At 33.8% G+C, this 24,684-nt stretch overlaps 2 protein-coding genes across 2 annotated transcripts; one reads left to right on the top strand and one right to left on the bottom strand.

The window, feature by feature from the left end:
* Positions 1–6,391: 6,391 nt before the first annotated feature.
* On the bottom strand, positions 6,392–9,864 carry LOC112511474 (thylakoidal processing peptidase 1, chloroplastic-like). The gene is made up of 6 exons (XM_025117106.1): positions 8,876–9,864; positions 8,067–8,135; positions 7,900–7,968; positions 7,733–7,819; positions 7,566–7,633; positions 6,392–6,810 (listed from the first exon to the last, which is right to left on the bottom strand). Exons 1-6 carry the CDS (start codon positions 9,563–9,565, stop codon positions 6,696–6,698), a joined length of 1,098 nt encoding a protein of 365 aa, XP_024972874.1. The 5' UTR covers positions 9,566–9,864; the 3' UTR covers positions 6,392–6,695.
* A 7,577-nt stretch (positions 9,865–17,441) lies between these two features.
* Positions 17,442–21,210, top strand: LOC112511748 (lysine histidine transporter-like 8). The gene is made up of 5 exons (XM_025117476.1): positions 17,442–17,827; positions 19,460–19,593; positions 19,740–20,167; positions 20,413–20,544; positions 20,696–21,210. The coding sequence occupies exons 1-5, from the start codon at positions 17,442–17,444 to the stop codon at positions 21,179–21,181; spliced, it is 1,566 nt and encodes a 521-aa protein (XP_024973244.1). The 3' UTR covers positions 21,182–21,210.
* The last annotated feature ends 3,474 nt before the right edge of the window (positions 21,211–24,684 follow it).

The following is a 24,684-nucleotide window of genomic DNA, read 5'->3' as shown; positions in this document are numbered from 1 at the left end:
TACAATTTTTTTAAAGATCTAAGTTTAAATGTCTCAAACATAATTGAACCAATTACAAACAATGTATTAGATTACAATATAAAACTAAATAAAAATTCGAACATCATACAACTAAAATCATGGTTTTTGACAAATAAACTAGACTTTTCGTGAGCTTTATTTGGGTTGTTGAGGTAAAGTGGATAATTTTTTTAAAAATTTTAATGTTACTTTTTTTAAAGATATTATATATATATATATATATATATATGTATGTATATAAATTAAAATAAATATATATATAATACATATAGGAGTCCTACTTTGTTTTTATTTTGGTTTTAAATTTTATATATTTTTAGAATATATATAAGTGTCCATTTAAGGAAGAATTAATTAGTTTGTGGTAATCGTGAGGTCCAATCTCAACCACAAATCAATAGATAAATTAGGAAATTTATAATTTTGATAATTTTTAATTAAAATTTTAATGCAATGACATTTTAAATATTTTCTCTCATCTCTTCTCTCTCCGTCCCCGTCTTCCGGCCTATGGCCACCGTTCTCCGGTGATACCACAGTGTGATACTTAAGCACATATAAGATGCATTGTGATACCACTATGTTACATATCCGATCGACCACACAAACGACCTCAGTGTGATACCCAAGCACATATAAGATGATCATCTGAGGATGGTGGCCGGAGGCTGGGAGACGGAGAGAGAAGAGAGAAAATACCTAAAATGTCATTGCACTAAAATTTTAATTAAAAATTACCAAAATTAAAAATTTCTTAATTTATCTATTATTTATGATTAAGATTGGACCTCACGGTTACCACAAACTAATTAGTTTTCATTTAATCAAGGCTATATATATATATATATAGAGAGAGAGAGAGAGAGAGAGAGAGAGGGAGGAAAGGACCATGATTGGGAATTGTTTGATCGTCTTTCTCTGAGGAAGAGGCAAAAACAACTGGAAAATGTGTTTTTGCTTTTAGTTTGATATTATACTTTAAACGATCCCCATGAATGGGCTTATAGGAATCATTGGGGAGGGGGAGGGGGAGAAAAGATAATGAGAGAAATTAAATTTTTTATGAGAAAATGAGAACTTTGACTATTATATATGATTATACGTTTTTGGACATGCATAATCAGATATATGATTAATCATTTATGTGTTGTTAATGAAACATGTGTTTAATCATATATGATAAAATTTGTGCATTATATGTGTATCATATATGATATTGAAACTTTCGTTTTCCCGTAAAATGTTTAGCTTCTCATTTGAACATACCCACATATATATACTCTATGTAGAGGGAGAATCATACGAGAAGCTAATTAATAGCGGTGCACGCGAGTTGGGTTGAACGATTTACAGCATTTTTACAACTCAACCTAATTATGACGGTTTGGAAAAAATCTCAACCCAACTCAACTCATTCAAAAGTATAACCCAAACCAACCAACCCTTGCCGGTTGAGACGGGTTGGGTTGGGTTGGCGGGTTAGTAGTTACATAAATTTGTCGAATGAAATAATTTATAAAACATAATTTTATAGATCATACTATAAAACGTCATATCTAAAATGGTTACAATAGGTTTACATGACATATTTGGACGCTTCAACAAGTGTTTTATAATGATTTTTAAACAAAATGTCGTATTAGTTATTTTATGTAAATATTTTGAGAAGTGTCTCTAAAACTCATCTATTTATAGGACACTTATATATACACTTTTCAAGTCGTGTCGTATAAAATAACTAATATGATACTTTTTTTTAAAAGCGTTGTAGAATTTGTTAGGACGCCAAAAATCATCCTATAAACATATTATAACTCTTTTAGATAAGACATTTTTTTCTTGTTTCGTCCTATAAAGAATCATGTTAGGACGCTTAGACATTTTAGGCATCCTATAAGATCTAATGTTGTTGTAGCGAAATGCTATAACTAAACATTTTATTTCCAHTAAAGTACAACATHAAATGACGGGGTATTTAGATTGATGGATTCGTCAACAAAATATCTATTAGTATCATTCATATTCTCCGACATATCAATTTGTTGTTGCTGCAAAAAAGATTTCAATAATTTTCTCTTATTAATTAGATTATTTGTCATCATTCTTTGATCGTGAATCTCTTTTGGTAACCTATACATTTAGCTAAAATGAAATACAAACATAATATCAATAAAAATTATACATTGTTAATATATGTATATATACATAATAAACATATAGGGGTGGGTTCGAATAAAAACCACTCAATTTGTAAAAACCGTGAAAACTTCATTCAACCAATCATAATTTTTCATTTTGTTCATTTTTTTGTAATTATAAGAGGTTGATTAACCATTTTTATTGTAGAGGGTGTTAATCATGGATATTATCATCTTCATTATTTTAATTTTAGAGAAATACATGAAACAGTTTCATTAAAATTTCATGAAGTAGTATATGAAACAATTTCACAAGATTAACAATATCATGAAAAAATTCCATAAGATTAACAATGGATGATAATAGTTTTTACGGTTTTTACAAATTGGAGTGGTTTTCATTTGATCGCTCCTCTAAACATATATATATATATATATATATATATATATAATTTTATAAAAATTATATATTAGCGGCGGTTTGGCAATTTCAACCCTCCTAATTAGCGGTTAGACGGGTTGGGATTTAATTGAGTTGTTAGCGGGTTGTGTTGGACGGTTTTTGCGGGTTGACGGTTTTTTATGCACCCTTACTAATTAATTTGTGAGAATGAAAAGAATGAATATATGCCAAATAATCTAATAAAAAGTATTTTTAGAAATTAGGATAATAATAATCTTGAATTAGATAAATCTTTAAAAATCTAACTATATCTTTTAGAATTTTTTTTAATAAATTTATCAAGTTTTATATAATTTTCTTGAAGACATACTTAATAAAAAAATTCATAATTTTCATCAAATATCATATATGATATCCACAATCAATTCTTTATTTTGTTCACCATTTTTTCTATTTTTCGGATCCTCGTTTTGTATCACATGTGATCATCGTCATTTAACATATGATATACTACATATCACATATGATCCACTATGTTAATTATTTTTATTAGCCTAGATATTCAACCCACTTTGCGGGTAGGCCAAAGTCACCGCATTTGAACCTCCATGGTCACAAGAAGATTCTTATTCCTTCTTGTATTTGAACCTGGGACCTCCAGACACTTTTGACCTTTTGAGCACAAGCTCAAACCAAGCAGGCACCACCCTTGTGGTTACTATGTAAATTTTTGTATATATCACATATGATAATGTACGTCTGAATATAAGTGACATATATCACATGTGATAATATTTACATCACAAAAAAGCTATAAATGTAAATATACATGATCACATATGATTAACAAAAATATATTTACTAGATACAAACTCTTTTTTCTAAAGATCCACTATGATAATAAGATATGTTTTTGTATATACGCCCAAAGCTGTCAATAATATCATAATCTGATAAATTGGCTCAAATCACCTTACCATTAGAATGTCCCAATGCGTTACAAAATTTAGATTTAGCCAAGGGTCCAATCAGAGGCATAATTGGAACAATAGTATCAAATTTCTTAATAACATTATCGATTAGAAATGCATTTTCTAGCATTTGAATGCGCACCATTGAACGCTTGAGCTGCACACAATAATCCAGAAAGTCAAGGAATTGATTGGATAATTGGTTTATATAAATCCTTTCTGGTTCAGACCCCAGGTAAAAATAAGATTTCCAGAAATTGACAAAGTAATATTTTCATTTATTCATCAAAAGAAATGTTCATTTTGAAGCAAGAATTAATTTTCGTTGATACCTAACATAATACATGAAAGGATTTAGCGATTATTTCTAGTATGAAATGAATCAATCATCCACTTTGGTATCTTATTGAACAAAAATGGTGATATAATTCCTCAATTGATCAAAATTTTCGATTTTTGGGAAGTCTCATGATCATCCAATAAGAAGGGTTCCAATTTTTTCAAATGAACAATTTGAAGACCGATTGACAAAAATATATATACAATTATCACATATGATTAACAAAAAAATCTACAAATATCACATATGAATTGATTGTAGATAGTGATGAAAATTGTGAAAAAAATTATCAACAGTGTATCTGAATTTTTTATATAAAATTTGTTAAAAAAATTATTAATTAATTAAAATATAAATAAATCTAAAAGATATAATGAGATTTTTAAGTATTTATTGGTCCGCTATCCCGATCATGATTTTCTTACCCCCAGAGGGAAAGGCACTTTCTAAAATTATTTTTTATTTGTTATTTACGGGTTCTTTTAGTGGATTGTGTGGCTCATATTCGTTCTTTCCTTCTCACAAATTGAGCGCCTTCTCGTTTGAACCTGTCCATGTGTGTGTGTAGGTGAAGGATCATGTGAGAAGCAGAGTTAAGGTAAGAAGCATAAAAAGAGATCTGGACTCTTGATCATCTTTAATCTTAAACTTACTCATGAATCGCACTTGATACGGGAATTGATCTGGTGCATCTTGGTGCATCTCATCCTAATGTGCAACCAAAGGTAGAGATCCCTTATTATGTTTCTCACATAACCCAACCCTATATATATATATATATATATATATACACACACACAAACAACAATACAACTAAAACATACGTTTTAGAAACTATCATATCTTTTTAAAGGCAACAAATATTATTAAAATTACAATTTCTACTGCAACAAGAAGGTGCCGAAGTAGAAACAGACAAAAATCATATTAATTAAAGGAAGATGATGACCAACAAAAGACTTAACAAAACTACGTGTAATCCAGTATCAAAAACACGAAACAACAACATGGGAAAAGAACCCGTCTACCCACCTAAGTCACAACACCAATTCATCCAATAATAATTGAAACTCGTATAATCGGACAGCTAACAAAATGATATCAGTTGAATGTCGAAAAAATAAATCCCAATTCTAAAGAGGTTTCTCGAAATTCATCGCTTGGTTCCAAAATTCCAAATAATGTAAAACCAGCACCAAAGAAACTATCTGATTTGGATCCAATCGATTCGTTATAACATGGTTGTACTTGCATACATGGGTTTATATGTTTAACGGTGGTTGATGGTGGACTTAAATGTTCTTTAGAATTTTCACTAAACTTCACCAAAATTGTAGTTTACTCTAGATTTTGCTTTGGAGCCGAGGAAATTGGATTCGAGTCATTTATGATTTAACCCTAAATTATGGTTGATGAGAGTGGAGAACCGACAATTAAAACCCTTAAAGTTGGATTAGTCAGATCGATAACGTTAAATAATTCAACTCCGTTGTTTTGATATCAGACAATCTCATCCAATTCAAAATGTCAAATTAAGATTGGTGGGTTGGGTTGAATGTTCTAAAAAAACGCGCATGGCGCCGAGGTGCAGCCTTGCCGCCACGTTCACCCCTTGGCATGGACATAAGGCGTGGAGTTCGTTATGGCGCGCCATGACGCGGGAGTAAATTTGCAATTTTTACCATGGCGCATGAGAGAAAATTTGCAATTTTTAAAACTTGAATAAGAGTAAATGTAAATATAACTTTATAGTTTTTACGGATCAAATACTTGATCAATGAAATGGGGAAAAAGAAAAAACCCTAAATTACTTCTCAACATACGATAAATATTGTTCAATTACTTTCATTTACTATTCTTTGGTTTCATTACTTCGATTGTATTGTTTGATTGATTACCAAACAGGGACTATAAAGAGCGACTTATTTCATAACATTGTTGTAAACTCTGTAAATATTAAATTATTAATTCATGATTCTTCTTTTGTTTACCATTTTATATGAATTTGAATTGTTCAAGACATTAACATAAACACTAACACACACATATGTATATACACATATACATTATATAGATATTTGCCGCCTTAAGTCACTCCTTGTAAAATGCCATGGCCTCGCCGTAACTCGTAAGGCTTGACCTCACCGCCATGCCACGCCATTTAGAACCTTCATATATATATATATATATATATATAGAGAGAGAGAGAGAGAGAGAGAGAGAGATTTGGGATCATGTGAGACCAAGGGTTTTTCGGGAGACCCGTAAGACCAATTCCCAACCATTGAATTAGATCTACAATCTGAACATTCATAATAATAAATTTTTTACAAGACTTCTCAATAATCATAAAATTGTCACCGTGTAACTTTAGACCATTAGATCATTAACTAATAAAGTTGATCAATAAACATAAATTGGTCTTACAGGTCTCACCGAAAACCCAACCCTTCCCTTCCTATTCCCAGGCCACTTTCTAATACATAACCCATTCACCTAAAATTTTGATACCACCTATGAAATTTAAATCTTAAGACCAAATAAACATTCCACCAACATATTAAGGTTACCTTCATGAATGAAATTACATTCTTTTGCAACACAAATGAATCCTAAACAACACACACTTGTGAACATGGAGGGTTTCCCCATCCCAATACAAAGAAAGACACAATCAAACAACCAAAAGTAGTATTCACAATGCTCACACATATTATGAGCCAAAAAAGAAACCAAAGCAAAAGAGAGGGACAAAAACCAATTTGTCAGAAAAAGGAGCCATTCAAGATTTACCCTCTGCACAGATCGGGGTAAATAGAGGGTCACGACTGCACTGCAACACCTCTTTTCGCTTCATATATAGTGTCCGAGATTTTGGTCGGTGGCCAATATCGCAGCACAGACCTACCCACAATGTTTTCTACGGGAAGGGGGCCCCTGCACAATCACAAACAGTTCGTCCACACATAAGAGTACATACATACATCCAAAGTAGAAAAACATCATCAAGTGTGCGCTTGGTACACAAATAGGACTAAACATATCAGAGCGGGATAGGCAGCTAAAGAATTGTGTAAGATTTTAATTTGACATGAGCAGCTTAGTAGTTTATCAATCTTGTCTCTTCTCCCTAATTTTTGTTCCACCTATTCTAGTGAGACTAAAATGTACTCACTATGTCCTATCTCAGTCTAAGGGGCCATTCACCAAACGCTTACCGACAAGAGAAATTACCCTCACTTACCTTATCATGTAAGGTTCTTGGCCATCAAAATGGATTTTTCTTAAGCACCTTAAACTCAGTAAGCGATTACCAGGTAAGAGTCTTTTCCCTCACTTACCGGGTAAGACTTCCAATCCTTGTTATGCCTCTTACCGGGTAAGATTCTCAGTCCTTGTCATGCTTAATTGGTAAGGTAAATGATAACGGTAAGCACCTACCGGTAAGTGTTTAGTAAAGGGCCTTTGGCCTAGCGGTATTTGAGTCTTTAGCCTCCTAGGAGGTCAGGGGTTCAAACCTCACCAAATGTGAGGAGGGTGTGTGAGTTTATTTGTTCTATTTGCCGTTACTTCAAAAAAAAGTGTTTAGTAAACGGCCCCTAAATGTCACACCACAGCATGATAACAAGTTTTTGTTATGTATGTCGTGTATTGTCCAGCGTACCACACATCATAAAAATGACGAGAATTACCAGTTGTGCGAGTCAAAACTGTTGTTACGGTTGTCGCCCATCACAAACACATACCCTTCTGGCACAAGCTGAATAACAACAAAAACGTTGACCGATTCAAGATTTTGAGTCTTGGTACTAATCAGCATATAATGAAGACCTCATGGAGTTGAAGCGAAAGAAGATACCATAGGTTCCATTTCATAAGCTAATGGCTCTAAGATGAATTCCTCATCTTGGACAACACCATTCACCAACAGTTCACCTTCTCGTACCTATCATAACCAAATGTAAATTAACATCGCAAGCATCAAGAAAAGGGTCATGGATCTCTTAGAAGAAGAATATGTCTTACCTCAACACAATCTCCAGCCTTTGCTACTATTCTTTTTATAAATACGTCCCCAGAACTGTAACCAATTTCCTGCAGGATGATTCATCAAGAACAATCAGTCAACAAGGTAGAGACAATACATAAGTCTTTTGCCATCAAAAAATCATAATCAAGAACTAAAATCACACCTGGAGAATGGGAGGTGCCTTGAATATCACTATATCTGAAACTTCTGGGTTCCGAAAGATGTATGAAACCTGAATCAATTAGAGGCAGAAACTCAAAAACATGCAAACGAAATCCGTAAGTTTGCCTCAACGATTATCATGCCTACYACCCATCTTGTGACTTCTGAAATGGGGCTAGGGTACATACAAATCAAACATCCTTTTCACATTTCATCTGCTACTTTATCAAGCTAAGGTCATTTTGGCTGAGTTGTTTTACATATAATCTATTCCAGTTGATAATTTGATAAAGGCTTACTCAAATTCGACGAACGATATGCATCAGAGTACAAAACAGGTTACTATGGTTTGTAAGAATCTTTGTTGATGGTAACATACTAATGCAAACAACTTAATTGCATATAAATAAGCAATGAAAAGTTGTAACAGTGAATTACCAAACAATTACTTGATAACACCTTCAAATCCCTCGAATGAAACCAGAAGCCCCRGTTACCTGAAGGTGTTAGCAATTTAGCATTGCATAACGCATAACAAGTAAACTCTCATAATCCTATATCTAGGTCAATTAGAACATTCATCAACTTATCCTAATTATCTGTAAACCACCAACAGCTAAACACGTTCATACAACTATAGAAGCGAAATTGACAACCTCAAGACTTATATCACAAACGGAAGTTCATATTCCAAGAGCTAAACTGGGTTTTCTTCACTTATCATTTAGTATGCAATAAGCTTAAAACTCTGGGTGATACATTTGAAAAGATTATTGCAATAATTTTATAAGTGAACACTTAGGATTATACCTTTTCTGCCAGAATGCGATCACCGACATCAAGGGTAGGRCTCATTGACTGTGAAGGGATCGACCTCGGCTCTGCCAACTGCGATCTGAATAAGATACTCACACTCAAAGCTGTAAAGGCAGCCTTAGCATCATCGGAACAAACATTCAACAATTTTGAAAGCCAATTGTTCCTCTCAACAATCATTGCCTTCCCACCAACAACATCACAACTTTTCAAGCAATCACTGGAACTTTGATTGTTATTTTTCGTTTTAGTACCCCCTTTATCCACCTCCGAACTGTTAATCTCGTTACAAGGGAGCCACTTCGATCCTTGTAGAAACGGAATAATGGAAGACGCCTTCAACGGCGAAATCCCAAATACTCCCGAACCACCCCCAGAACAACCACCGGTAGCAGCTGACTTCACCAGCGAGATCAATCCAACAACAAGCGGGGAAGGTTTGTTAGAACTCTCAACGCCTAGAAATTCACTCGCGAGCGTCGCATACGCCGAAACCGAATTTCTTGTCGCCGCCGTTGCCGCTGGACGATATCCGGTAGAGACATCTCGATCGGGCTTCTGGAACATACGAGGGCGAGAAAAAACCTCGTGAAAAATCCGGCATGTATTGGTTTTTCCGGCGGCGGACGAGGCCAGGTTTTGGGCCACGTAGCCGGAGTAAGAAACGGTGAATCGGATCGCCATAACCGCAATATTGAATAAAAAGATAAAGATTTGGAGAATTTCTTCTTCGCGGATTAACTGTGCTAATAAGAGAAAGCCTACAAAGCCAGATATCCCATTGGAATTGAAATCAGTGAAACTGAGACTCTGGGGTTGAATGGAAGATCTAGATTAGAACCAAAATGAAGAATTGGAGGGTCAAAATTCGGGAGAGATGATGAATTAGAAACCCTAAATCAGAAAAAACAACCGGAGGTAATTTCCTCCGGGGAGAGGACTCGGGAACGAGAGAGGAATAGTGTTGGAAGGCAGAAGCAAATGAGGGCGAAAGAGGGGGGTGGCTCACTTTCTCTTTTTAATGTGAAGTCAAAATACAAATGGATGATCAGTTGATTATTAATAACACAATTACGTTGATATCAATTGACTATATATGAGATCAAAGGTTTTTCATGAGACCTGTAAGATTAATTTATGTTTATTGATTTACTTTATTAGTTAATGATTTAATGGTTTAAAGTTGTACGGTGACAATTTTGTAATTATTGAGAAGTCTCGTTGTAATTTTGTGATTATGAATATTCATATTATAGATCTAATCTAAGGGTTGAGAATTGGTCTTACAGGTCTCACGAAAAACCTTTGATCTCACATGATCTAAGTCATGTTGATATTTTAATAAATGGTTGATTGCTGATCATTTTTAATTTATTACATATGGAATCTGTCTTCAAAGACACCGTCTATAGAAAGGGGGTGTTTTTTTGACATACTTGACGATGAAGACTGGCGGAGGGTCAGGGATCGAATGCAGAACTTGTCTTGTATATTTGTACACAGGGATGGTGATTTGTCCCGCCCCGGTGGGGACCCCGGTTCACCCGACCCGAACGGGGACGGGGATTCCCCGTTTAAACGGGTCCCGAGGCCGAGGACGAGGGATGTTACTCAAACCGGGGACGGTCATGTCCGCAACTGTGATAGTCAGGTCCGTAATTGTGACAGTCAGGTCCGCAATTGCGACGATAAACTGGTTGAATTTGAATTACTTTTTTGTTCTTTAGCTAATATTGCGGAAGTAGTGACATTTGGATAAATCCGAGAGAAAAATGGTTAAGATACCAATTTAAATATGAGAAATGGTCATTTGAGTCGATTTCCTTCGGTTTTTTCTTACCTCTACACTAAACAACATATTATCACTAAAAACAAATGCATTTATATTTTTATGTCTAACACTTTATATAAGTTCATTTTTAACCATTATAATTTTTATTATTTGTTACTTTTAATCTTTTTTCATATTTACCAACTCTTACACTTTTTATAGAGGACATGTTTAACAATCCCCATTGTAAACTAGACAAGTGACGGATTATATAACATATCAAATAAGTAAGTGTTTAGATTAAATCAAATTTAAAACCAGATTGTATTAAATTGACCATAAAACATTTTTATGTATATATTTTTTAATTTTAAATGTAATTAAATGCTAACTATTAAATTGTAATTTTTTTTATAAACCCAATTTACAATTTTTTAATTATATTTTAAAAAATTTAAATAATTGTTTATCTGTTTGAAAATAAAATAAATCAATTTTCAAACAAATTAATCGAAATTCTGAAGTTTCTTGTCATGAATCCATGAGTTGGGTTTTTTTTTTTTTTTTCCTTTTTTAGGGGTGTTGTTTGTAAATATTTGAAAATTGGTTGAATATTTATAAAAACAATAAAAAATAGAAGGTGGAAATGAAAGTATTGTGATTGGATCGCGTTCAAAAGGATGACGTAAGCGCATACGGAATGAGGCCTTTATTGACCGGATTTGGTAAGATGCTCCTTCTCTCGCAACATTAACTTAACCCATCTTCCTCAACTCTTTTGACCACTTCTTTTTCCAAAACATATGCATGAATTTTTAAAATACTACCGGTGTATTCGGTGAATCATAATTCTGAAACATTAGTTTATTTTTGAATTATGAGTTTGTATCATTATTTTACAAGTCAACTAAATATATAAAGTTAAAGGTTAATATAATGTATTAACAATATCGATTGGAAAAATAATTGCACACATGTCGAGTTTCTAAACTAATATATAGTTGAAGGGTTGAGGTGGGATACATGCAAGATCTGAAACCCTTTTGATATTGTTGCTTCAAATTTCAGTTTATTTCAAGAGAATTTCAGTTTATTTCAAGAGAAATAAGAACTTTGAATTTGAATTTGGGTTCAAGATAGGAAACAAACAAAGTGTCAAACAACTTTGAGAAGACCAAACATACTTTTTTCATGTAAATATGACTTAAATCTGAAACTTTGACCAACCAAATGATATGTTTTAAGCATTTGTACATTATGCATGATAGTTTGTACTTAAGAGATTTTTGAATCTTTTTCATAAATTGATAGTATATTATGCTTTGAGACTTGTAATTAAGTCTTTTGGTCTAAATGCTTATTAATGTAGTATAGATTATCATACAAATATAAAAAATAACACCACAAATACGAGAACAGTCTAAATTATATATGATTTTATAATGTGATTTATTAACTAAGTTCATAAGGAGGAGGGTAATTGGTCAACGTGTCCTAGATCACGTGAAACTTGCACGTTCAATAGCTGGTCAACTCGACCCGCTTCTGGATCAATGTAAAGCACATGTGTCTTGTTATAAAATCACATGATCCGGTCGTCCCAAGGAATTTCTTGTAAGTTGATCGTCTTCTCATTTAAAGCCACCCCTACGTCTTTATATATCTCATTGTCATATCATACTTTTGTATGAGATATCAGATTAGACGATCAGTTTTGTTTCGCGTGCTTTATCGTGAAAGGAGCACGCTTTTTGACTAAGACAATCTCATCTGAAAGCTAAAGCTCAACTTGTTGGTTGTATGCAAATAGACTATTGATAACAAGACTAGAGGGGATTCCTAAATCTCAATGGTTGCTAAATTGACAAAACTTTCAACATATGAGGTATTACGAGTACCAAAAATATTGACTTTTTTTTACTCCCCATATACATATATATATATATATATATGTGTGTGTGTGTGTGTGTATTGATAATATCCTCGAGTACACGTGGGTAAATCAAGTAACGATACACAAATGTTCGATTCTGAATACTCATCCAATGATATATTACTTATACTTTGTAAATATTCTTACTATTTTTTTGTACCAATAGATAACAGAACGAGTCAATTTATTTTATAAATTAAATAACAAAAAGAACCTAATTCAAGTAACATCATAAGTTTACGAGTAAATTGAAAGTTTGGTCCTTATGGTTTGTTGTTTTTTTGCTTTGGGTCCCTAAAAAATTGTTATTGCAAAAATACCTCGTAGTATGTAAAAGTGCTTGGTTTTGATCCGTCCCATTAATGGCTATTGCTTCTATTCGTTAATTGATAGGCATTTTAGTTTTTTTATTTCATTATCCTTTAAAATTTATAAATTATTATATTGATAAATCAGATATATACAGACACATAGACACCAAATTAGAGAATCATATTTTCCAACTCAAGACCTCTGATCAAACTCTTCCCCTCATCGCTGATCTGATCATCGTTGCAACTCCATCACCACACTTCCCTTCCCTTATAATTGCCAAACCTCTCTTTCACCTGTCTTTCTCCTCTCTCTTTCTCTCTTCTCATGACTACCCTTTTCCAAACCCATAACCCTCCTAAGACCATTGACCCTCTCTTTCTCTCCCCATCATCTTAGATTGTCAAAGTTTTCCCCTTTGTCTCTGACTGTTGTAGGTTTCCCCCTCTCTCATTAACTCCACCTATCCCTTCTCCAAACCCACACCCCTCATTCTAAGACCATCGACCCTTTCTTTCTCTCCCCCTCATCTTCGACTATCATAGCTTTCCCCCTCATCTTTGACTGTCATAGGTTTCCTCTCTCTCTCTCTCTCTCCCTAACTCCACACGTCCCTCTCACTAGCAGAAGGAGCATCGCCCTTCCCCCATCCCCTGTCTCTTGTTGCCCTTTCTCATCTGCAAATCAAACCATCGAGAAGCCAAGCCAAAGTTATCAACTTATATGGGTGCTTATTTGGGGGATATTATAGCAAGCTCTCATGATATTGAACTTAGAGAAACCCAAATGAACTTATGACATGGGTTTAAGTTGATTTTTATTTCAATTTGAGTTTGATTTTGATTTAAGGTTTAAGTGTGGATTTGATTTAGCGATTTAAGTAGTTTGATTTAGGGAGGAGGAGAGAGTGTCCATCTGCTAAAAGAAGGGAGTGAACAAAAAGACAATAATATCCTCATGTGCAAGTCATATGAGGGGTTTTAACTGAATGAAAGTTAACGTAGTTTTAGGGATCCAAACCAAGTACTTTTGCATACCACAACGGTTTTCTTTGCAATAAAAATTTTATAGGGATCCAAACCAAGAAAAACAATAAACTATAGGGACCATAACTGCAATTTACTCTAAGTTTAAATAAAACAATTCAAGTGTTCATAACTAAGTTTGCCATTTGAAATTACTTAGTTATGAAGAGTCAAGACATATATATATATATATATATATATATATATATATACATATGTGTATATATATACATATGTGTATATATATACTGGTATTTAGTCAACTGTTAATACCATTAAAAAAATATTTCTCAACTACATTATAGTTTATATTTTTTATATATAATTAAATTATGTTTTAAGACGCGGCGGTTAGAACTGATGTTGATATTTGTCCCTTCACTCCTTCCTTTACGTGAAAAATTAACTTTCAATGTATTTACAATTAATTGATTTTAAAATATTTTTTTTATATATTAGTATTTTTTATACGTTGTCGTTTTAATTTTTTTTAATTGTGTCAATATGTAACATAATTTCATAATTATAAGTTTAAAATTGGTAGGCTCCCTCTGACTTCCAACATGGTTTAAAGTTTGTTATTGGGTTATTATTACTGCTTTGAGCTAGGGATATTACAAATTGCACCAGAGTCAGTATTTGTACCCTCATGATGGGGAATCTCATCGGACATGATGAGTTCTCGAGGGGTGTTTGTAACATCTTAGACGAATCATAGATCTCCGATTACAAGGAGAATTATAGAAAGGTTTGACAAAAACGTCAGAAATTTAAGTATGAAAGTTTGTAACGTTTCCCACATCCATAGAACAGTAGATTTGTGAGATTCTTATATATTCAAAGTGATGGATTACTGTTAAGTTTCATGAATCATTGTTGCCTTCGTTTGTATGGATTTCTTAGCGATCAGCTGTGAAACTTACTCAGATATGTGGAAGATTGGTTTTGTGTTTTGATTGAGTCATATTGTAAAGATCTGTTAAAGTTTTTAAACAAGTCTTATGTGGCTTGGAACGTAAGCATATTTTCATCTTTGTAGTTAGAGTTCTAGCTGTAATTAGCCAACGTATTTTCAATAACAGAGCAGTGAAACATCAAGTTTGCATGCAAAATATTCATCATACTCTCGATAGATCAATATCAGAGCCTTCATTTTACCTAATAGATTGAAAACAGTTACATGTTCGTATACAACTATTCAAGTTTCTCCTAAGCTCCTTAGACATTGATATCCCGTGTACATTTGCAAGAACATTCTTTGCTCGACATAAATGAATAATACATGTTGCTCTTGATTCAAATCATCCCATTTTTCCTAGGTTTTACTAGTCTTGTTAGAAGCAAGTTTCCCATTTAATGCCTTGTGTAACCCGGATGTATCAACTTGTCAATGACTTCTTTTTTTAAAGTATGTAATATTTATATACGACAAATGTAACAAATAAACTCACATACCCTCCTCACCTTTGGTGAGGTTTGAACCCCTAACTTTCTTGGAGACCAAAGACTACGATATCACTAGGCCAAATGCCCTTTGGTAACTCGTCAATACTTGATCTTGCCACAAATCAAAGTTGACCATACCATAAAATTTCTCCACATCAAACCTCATATCAACTAAGAACTTTGACATAGTATCTACGTCTACAAAAAAACAGTATTGTGTACTAGAAAATTGTTTGTAGCCTAGGAGTTGTGTACTCGAAAAAGTTTCCAAATATCCACGTACTCCAGCCACATACAATCCAATCATACACAAACCAGAGTTGTGATGAAGATCATAAAAAACATGTAACCACATAGCATACTAATAACCCTCTAACCTTATATATTCTCAAATAGGAACAAGAGGTAACTCTTTTATGATGCAGGAGATCAAACGAAGCTGCAACCATAGAGAATACTAAGTACCATCTAACCCGAGACTTTCTCATATACAAACAAGAGATAGTTGTTTCCTGATGTGGAAGATCAAACAGAGTTGGAACCATAATATATACTAAGAACCCTCTATTAAGACTTCCTCCAACATAGAGCTCCGATACCACTTGTTGGAAAAATTTATCTGAACATTTTCAAACAACTTGCATAATCACTACAATAAAATCGGGTTTATAAGACACTTCCAAATTCTAAGTGTCATAATAGACCTCTTTATAAGACAAAATAAAATAAAATAAATAAAGTGTCATATTTTAAAGGTGGTGTAATAAGTTTATATGCATTTTTTTGACGTTGTAATAAGTTTTTTAGGACACTTTTAATATAAAGCGTCCCATTAGCAACTTTATAGGACACTATTGAAGATCTGTCATGTAAAAATAAGTGTCCTATAAAAAAATGAGTTTATAGGACATATTCTCAAAAGTGTCATATAAAATTAAGTCCTATAAAACGGTCTATTGGGACGCTTAGAGATTGGAGGTGTCCTATAAACCCAATTTCGTTGTAGTGGAATGAATCATATCAAAGAAATCGAAATATAATAGAAATAAACGACTTAGGAGCCTTTTACCAAATGTATGCTGAGTAATTTCTTACTGGATATCATTTATTTTATCTGTGAGCATGACAAGCAGCGAGAATCTTACCCAATAAAATAAATAACAAGAATCAAGAATCTTATGCGTTAATTATTGATGGAGAAGACTCTTATCCGGTTAGTATTTTTTTTTTTTTTGTAAGGGTGTCCGGGCCAAAGCCCGACTAATCCCCGGCAATTTTGAAGGCTAAACATGGCCCTACTTAAATGTCGCCAACACTTCCCTTCCCAGGGCTCGAACTTGGGTTCATGACTATGTCATGCCCAAACCTTTACCACTAGGCTGGAAGGTCTTTGACTCTTACCCGGTTAGTATTTACCGGGTAAGAGACATTTAATTCCCAAAAAATCTTTTTGATGGTCAATGATGTATCTGATAATGTAAGCGATGATAATGACTCTTACCAATAAACGTTTATCCATATGGAATGTTGCAATACGCTCGAGCATTAAATATATTCATAAAACAATCCAGGTAACTTCATCTTCAACCCGATGTCTCTAGCATTAAATGCATTCATAAAACAATTCATATCGTTCTGCTATCCGTTCATCGAATACGTCAAAGCAATAAAACCCGAAACGCAAACTCCCCTTTTCACACTCTAATTTGATATTACCAAAAAGAGCTTTATTTCATTCAAATGAATTAAAACCGTTACATATCATATAATTATATAAAAAAAATGATAAAAATAAATAAATGTTTTCCTAATTGGCGTACACGCTTGCGGGTCCATCTCACCGTTTTCACTCCGGTTTTCAGCTTTTCCCGACATACACTTATTCCTCATCATCATCGTCCGTCTCGAGATCCGTCGCGAAAACCCACTTTCAACGGTCAAGATCTTCTCTTCCCAAACTTTCACACCAACTCCCACCGGAAAACATTCTTTATGCCTTCCTTCCCACCATTACTATATAATATTTAGCTTCACTTCACTTCACTCCACTCTACTCCCAACGATCTCCATCTCATGGAAGAAAGACCGGAAACGGAGTTGATTTCCATTCCGGCCACGCCACGTGATTCCACGCCCGAGATACTCACGCCGTCTGGCCACCGCTCTCCCAGGCCACAGTCGAAGGAAGGTGGGAAGTCGTCGACGGCRTGGACRCCGACGTCGTTTATATCRCCGAGGTTTTTGAGTCCSATYGGWACGCCGATGAAGARGGTGTTGRTRAACATGAAAGGGTATTTRGARGAAGTGGGTCATCTMACKAAACTMAACCCACAAGACGCMTGGCTTCCGATMACSGAGTCCCGGAACGGCAATGCTCATTACGCCGCTTTTCATAACCTTAACGCCGGCGTCGGATTTCAAGCTCTCGTTTTGCCGGTTGCTTTTTCTTTCCTCGGCTGGTATGTCTTAGACATGATAGTTGTTTGTTTACCTCTTAATAGTTCCATTAAAAAACAACTTCTGAATTGTTAAGTGAATCTTGTTTGACAAAATAAAAGTCTGTCTCTTAATAATTCTAAAACCCTCTGAATGATTTTGTATCATGAGTCTCCCTTAACCATTAAGTGTCTGATTTCATTATAAACAATTATATTTCATTTTGCACTATATCATGAAAGTCTTTTAATCATTCTGACCACTTAATTATTCAGCAACTGCCAAACAACCTAATTCTTAACGTACTCCACTCCTCCTGAGACCTCAACCTACTGAAAATCATGTGCTTTTTTTATAGTGATTTGGTTTAACAAAAATAGTAAAAAGCTAATTGAAACTAAAACAAATAAGTCATCTTTATTTGATAACATGACTCTTTAAGTCGAAAGCAGAATAATCCAAAACGGTTTTGATTTCAATGAGTTATTCGATTTCATATTATCTTGACATCTCTCTGTGTATTCCATCAATGCATCAAATCTTTCGTTATATCTATTTTCCGTATTATATTGTTTCTGATGAATGCACTTTTTTGTGTCACGTGTAATAAAATACCATATTTCTTGTAATTATTCATTAACAATATTCTTTTTATTAAATATTTACAAAATGTTACTTCAATTTTAAGATGTATGTATTTTGTAACATATTAATAAATTTAATTATGTTAACATTTTAGTTAAAATAGGTTCAAGTTTAATTTCGACATGATAACATATTTAACTAAAACACATTATATCTCCGATAATTTAATTCAACATTAATTATGACCTATTAAAAGTGTACTCAAGGAATATATATCTCGATTATGAAACAAGAAACTCGAACCCGTTATCAATCAATTATAGTTAGATAATTTATATTTAAAAAACAAGACACGTCTATCCAGTCAAAACTTGATCCGTTCATGAGAGTTTCTTAATTATTCTGCAGCAAACCATTCAGCAACTGTCAAGCAGTCTCTTATTGTTTAACTTCAAAATCCAAATGTTTTTACGAATTACGATAACCATTTTATAACTTCAAAACCGTAAGTATGAAAAATATTATCTTTGACAAACCACATGGACTAAATTTGCAGTTTACTCCACATTTTATTTAACAAATATTAAGTTGTAATATTTTTGTACTTTTTGTTGTTCCATGCGTGACGGGAGACATCTCGTGTTCTTTAACCATCATTTACTTTTTCTTTATTGAATAACATCATGGTTTTGACCACTAAAAAAAGTAAACATATCTCTCTAATTATGTTTAAGTCTTTTTATGCTAATTTATATATATATATATATATATATATATATTATGAACCTCCGTGGCCACAAGAGGATTTTTATTCCTCTTTGGATTTGAACCTGAGACCTCCTGATACTTTTAACCTTTGAAATCAAGCTCAAACTAATCAGACACTACCCTTATGGTTGCTAATTTATATATTATGTAATAATAGTTGAATATTACCATATCCATACATGGTCAAGGGTCTAATCCGGAATCGAGTTTGACCATCATTTTGTAACATCAATACGTCTAACTGTATTTTTTTGGTTGGACTTGTTTAAACGATCCAAACTTTTTTCCATATGTATATGCAGGAGCTGGGGGATCGTTTCATTGACCATAGCTTACTTTTGGCAACTATACACCTTGTGGATCTTGGTACAACTTCACGAAGCTGTTCCTGGCAAGCGGTACAATCGATATGTCGAGCTTGCGGAGGCAGCGTTTGGTGAGACTTTCTCATATTCACACCGTCTGATTAGATGTTAATTGTCGTGCCCTACAACAATTTATTTTCTAATAAAAATTTGTACAAATTTTTTATTATCGGTTTACGATAAAGATCTTGTATTATTCTGACGTTCCTTTCTTCAGGAAATCGATTGGGTGCATGGCTCTCGATCTTTCCAACGGCCTACTTATCTGCAGGGACTGCAACGGCTTTGATTATAGTTGGAGGGGAAACTATGAAATTATTCTTCGAGATTGTTTGCGGGCCCCTCTGTTCATCGAATCCATTGACTACCGTCGAATGGTATTTGGTTTTCACGTCGTTATGCATCGTGTTGTCTCAGCTTCCGAACCTGAACTCAATCGCTGGACTTTCGCTCGTAGGGGCTGTGACTGCCATCTTTTACTCGACCATGGTTTGGGTCCTCTCGGTTAGCCAACCCAGACCACCCAACATCTCTTACGAACCCGTTCCGTTACCTACATTTACCGCTTCGGTCTTTTCGACTTTTAATGCACTTGGTATCATAGCATTTGCATTTAGAGGCCATAATCTAGTCCTCGAGATTCAGGTAAATATATATACATACAAGGTTGGGTTCATGTGAAACCAAGAGTTTTTTATGTGACAATTTTGTGATTAATGAGAAGTCTATGTCAATTTTGTGATTATGAATGTTCAGATTGTAGATCTAATTTAAGGGTTGAGAATTAGTGTTATGAGTCTTACTCACATGATCCTAAGCATATATATATATATATATATATATAAGTCTCTTTGAGATGATACTAAAGTTTCATGGTATCTTCTGTGTAGTCGACGATGCCATCGACGTTCAAGCACCCAGCTCATGTGCCAATGTGGAAAGGAGCCAAGGTTGCATACTTCTTCATCGCCATGTGTTTGTTCCCGGTAGCAATCGGCGGTTTTTGGGCTTACGGAAACCTCGTAAGTGCATAGATCTATTAACCTCCCCGTTGCGTATTGGTACTTATCGAGTATAGAATAAATCTGTTTCTTTTTGTTCCTACAAACAATATTGTTCCTAAACCCTAAACCCTAAAGAAACTTTCTAACACGTTGAATTTCAATATTGTAGATGCCGTCAGGCGGGATTCTGAATGCAATGTTTGGGTTCCACGAACACGATATTTCAAGATCCTTGTTGGCGATGACATTCCTCCTGGTTGTCTTCAGTTGCTTGAGCAGCTTTCAGATATATTCGATGCCGGTTTTCGACAACTTCGAAGCCAGCTACACGCACCGGACGAACCGACCATGCTCGGTGTGGGTGCGGTCGGGTTTCCGGGTGGTTTACGGGTTCATCAACTTCTTCATAGGAGTTGCACTGCCGTTCCTTTCGAGTCTAGCAGGATTGTTGGGCGGACTAACTCTTCCGGTGACATTTGCATACCCATGTTTTATGTGGGTGCTGATCAAGAAACCCACAAAGTATAGCTTCAACTGGTATTTCAACTGGTCGTTAGGGTGGCTGGGGGTGGCGTTTAGTGTGGCGTTTACGATCGGTGGGATTTGGAGCATCGTCGATAGTGGGCTGAAACTGAAGTTCTTCAAGCCTAGTTAGTTAATTATATGAAGATTGAAGGTATGATTGTGGTTTTTGATTATATTATATATAATATATATATATATATATTATATACAGTTTCTGATATATGTAATGTACTGTGGAAGTGTTTTAACATTATTTATCTGGAAAAACTGCTCAAGATTAATACAGTCATTTTCTACCATCTTTTTGTATTCTTAACTGTGAGTGTTGGAGAGGTGTATTAGGGTTTGAGGTTAGCCATTGATGAGGTGTGCACTAAAGATATGAACCTGAGGTGTACTCTCAATAATATCATTTGTGTGGTAATATTATTGTGTTCCCCTCGTTTTGATAGAAATGGGTCTCCCCTGTAATATCTCATGTATATTGTTCAGGTCGGGATAACTTGTTATGGTGCATTACGTGGTTGTGTACAACCATTGTGGTTTGGGTAACATTTTATGTTGATCCAAACTTTCTCAGTGATTTGATAATGACCCTCCATGCTTAGTGAAATATTCTTGTTCTACTTCTGTTCAATTTCAACGATTATCTTAGAGTCTGTTCAGTGATCGCTAAACATGTATTGTAAGTTTTTCAAAGAACAAGTATTTCTCAAAAGACAAAACTCACACCAAATGAACCTTTAGCGATGTCGAAGAAGTAGCTGAAGACAGAGGCATGACAGTTCGTGATCTGAAGTGAATTCAATGATAACAAGAATGTCTAAATCGAAGTGTGAAACCTGACCAATCAACAAACACTTTTGGTATCGTTGATGTAATTTTTGGGTAGTAATATGCATTGCTTACACAGATTAATATGCTATGTACAAATCAGATCTCATTTCTATTCGACAAACCATTTGAAACTGTCTTTTTCATTTTAACAATTTCTTTTGTTTTCTTGCGTAAACTTAAAAATATATGCAAGCCATTTTCCAAAAGAACCTCATGTACTTGGCTGTTGTTGTTGATGCTCAACCACCAACATAAACTTCAATTCATTCTCAAGTGAGTTCTAACATGCAATTGGAATTTCGATCCAAATGTATGTGTTCTTGATTTAGCCTTAAAACAGTTACATGCATCAACTGAGTAACATTAGCCTGCAGTCAATAAGGTGGTGTTTCTATTACAAAACTTCAATTCAAGATTAATAGCCTTTGAAACCTAGAGCAAAGAGTAAAAATGGAAGGTGTTGTTTTATATTTAGGGGGCCGTTTACCAATCACTTAGCATTGCAAGCATGGAGAAGACTCTTAGCCAGCATACAGAACAAGGAAACATATCGAATATAAAAAAACTAAGACATCACAAAAGTTATTAGAAATTAAGAGACCAAACAAAACACTTAATACTTTAATGTATGAAAATTGGGATTTAAGTGATTAGATTAAGCAAAACTAATTGATTTGTTGATCAACTTTATATTCGTCCAGAAATTATGTCATTCAAAGTTTCAAATCGAAAAGAGAAAACAATTTCCCATTTAATTTAACTTTTGCTATGACAATCAATGATGTTTAGTGTGTGACAATTTCAAATATAAATGTTAATTCGTAATTGGTATGTCCGATTACATTTATTCAAATTTTACATCTCGCAGCATTGCACGGGTACACAACTAGTATGTATGTATGTGTGTGTGTGTATATATATATATATGTATATATATATATATATATATATATAGGGGCTGGTTCAAATAGAAACCAACCGTATGGTACAAACTATGTGAACCGATCTTGATCGTTCATTTTATCATCAAGTATTATTAAATGAGATTAAATAAACAATAATTTAATTAATGTATTAATTGATATGTGTATGAACAATTGTTCAAAGGGTAAATTGGTCAAACGGTCATTATTAAATAAGTATTAAAAAATAATCAATTAATCACTAAATTAATTGGGCTGCTTATGAACAATTGTTCACAGGGTATTTTGGTAATAAATCCTCACGCATCGTGAACCCGATATTCTCCAGCCGATTTGTAACCTACGATCGATTATGAACATATTCACAACTCATGTTCACATGTTGGCCCTATGCTCGTGTGAACAACATCTGTGTCTTGCAATGTAAACACTATGTTCATATGTTCATATATGTTCACATGTCGGCCCTATGTTCGTGTGAACAACATCTATGTCTTACAATGTAAACACTATGTTCATATGGTGTGATGTTTTTCAATGTCATACCGTATGACATCGTCACGGGTTCGTGTGAACAACGACTGTGTCTTTCAATGAAAACAAGTTGTTCATATGGTGAACATATATGAACATAGACTGCAAGAGATGCACATATATGAACATTTTCAAAATCAAGGATCGTTGTGCATGTGTGCAGATATGAACATAGACTGCAAGCGTATATCGTCTTCATTATTCTGACATTCTTTTACAATATGATTCTCCATGTATCTTGAACGAAATGAAAATCTTGTACACTTAGACAACAAATTTCAATATATGTATAAAATCAATTGAAATGAATATCATGAACATGAAATAATAAAGAAATCATAAAAATCTCATGAATAATTAGATATATCTTTTAAAATTTGTAACTCCCAATTAATTATTGGGGGTTACAAAAAGGTTGAATTACCAAATTACCCTTATTAACTTTTTTTATAATTTAGATTTGAACCTAAAGTGAAGAAAGAATGTGATTGGTCAAGATCGGTTTCCATAGTTTGTACCATATGGTTGGTTTCTATTTGAACCAACCTCTNATGGTTGGTTTCTATTTGAACCAACCTCTCTCTCTCTCTCTCTCTCTATATATATATATATATATATATATATATATATTTGTGGGTATAAGATTGTGTGAGAAAAAGAGTTAATTTGACAATCATAAGAAAAGATCTGGACCATTGATCACTTTTAATCTTATTTTCATCCATTAAATGTGCTTTAGAATAGAAATGATCCGGTATATCTCGGTACACCTCATTAGTGTTGACATCCAATTATGATTAATCCAAACATAATTATCTCTTATTACACTTTTCACCGGAAGCCAACCCATATATTTGCATGGGTATAAAAATGTTGTTTTTACTTTTTTATAAAAAAAGACAAAAGTTAGGAAAAAGGTTAAAATGGTCCATGATTTAACAAAATTAATGGTCCATGGATGTGCTAATCAGATGGACCATGACCAAGACAAATTGAATACCACAAGTACCAAATCCATAATAAATATACTATAAGAATCCGAACAAATAAAAATATCAAAACACAAGGACCAAATTCATAATTGACTCTTTAAATTATAAAAAGCTTTTTAAAAAGATTATTGTATTAAATAAGATTTTTAAAAAATGGATTTTTATTAAAATAAATTAATAGAAAATAGATAAAAACAATAAATTGTTGGATATGTTATAATAAACGGTCATTTTAGTTAAAACACTGGTTTACTCTGTCCCACTTTTATCGTGGCCCCAGCCTTTTCCTGCCCGGGGTCTACTCCTCTACGAAAGGCTGTATTTGGGTTTCGGTACACTCTCATTTG

This window comes from Cynara cardunculus (assembly GCF_001531365.2).
Source record: "Cynara cardunculus var. scolymus isolate 2C chromosome LG 4, CcrdV1, whole genome shotgun sequence".
NCBI classification, from domain to species: Eukaryota; Viridiplantae; Streptophyta; class Magnoliopsida; order Asterales; family Asteraceae; genus Cynara; species Cynara cardunculus.
This window is presented reverse-complemented; position numbering and strand designations above follow the sequence as displayed.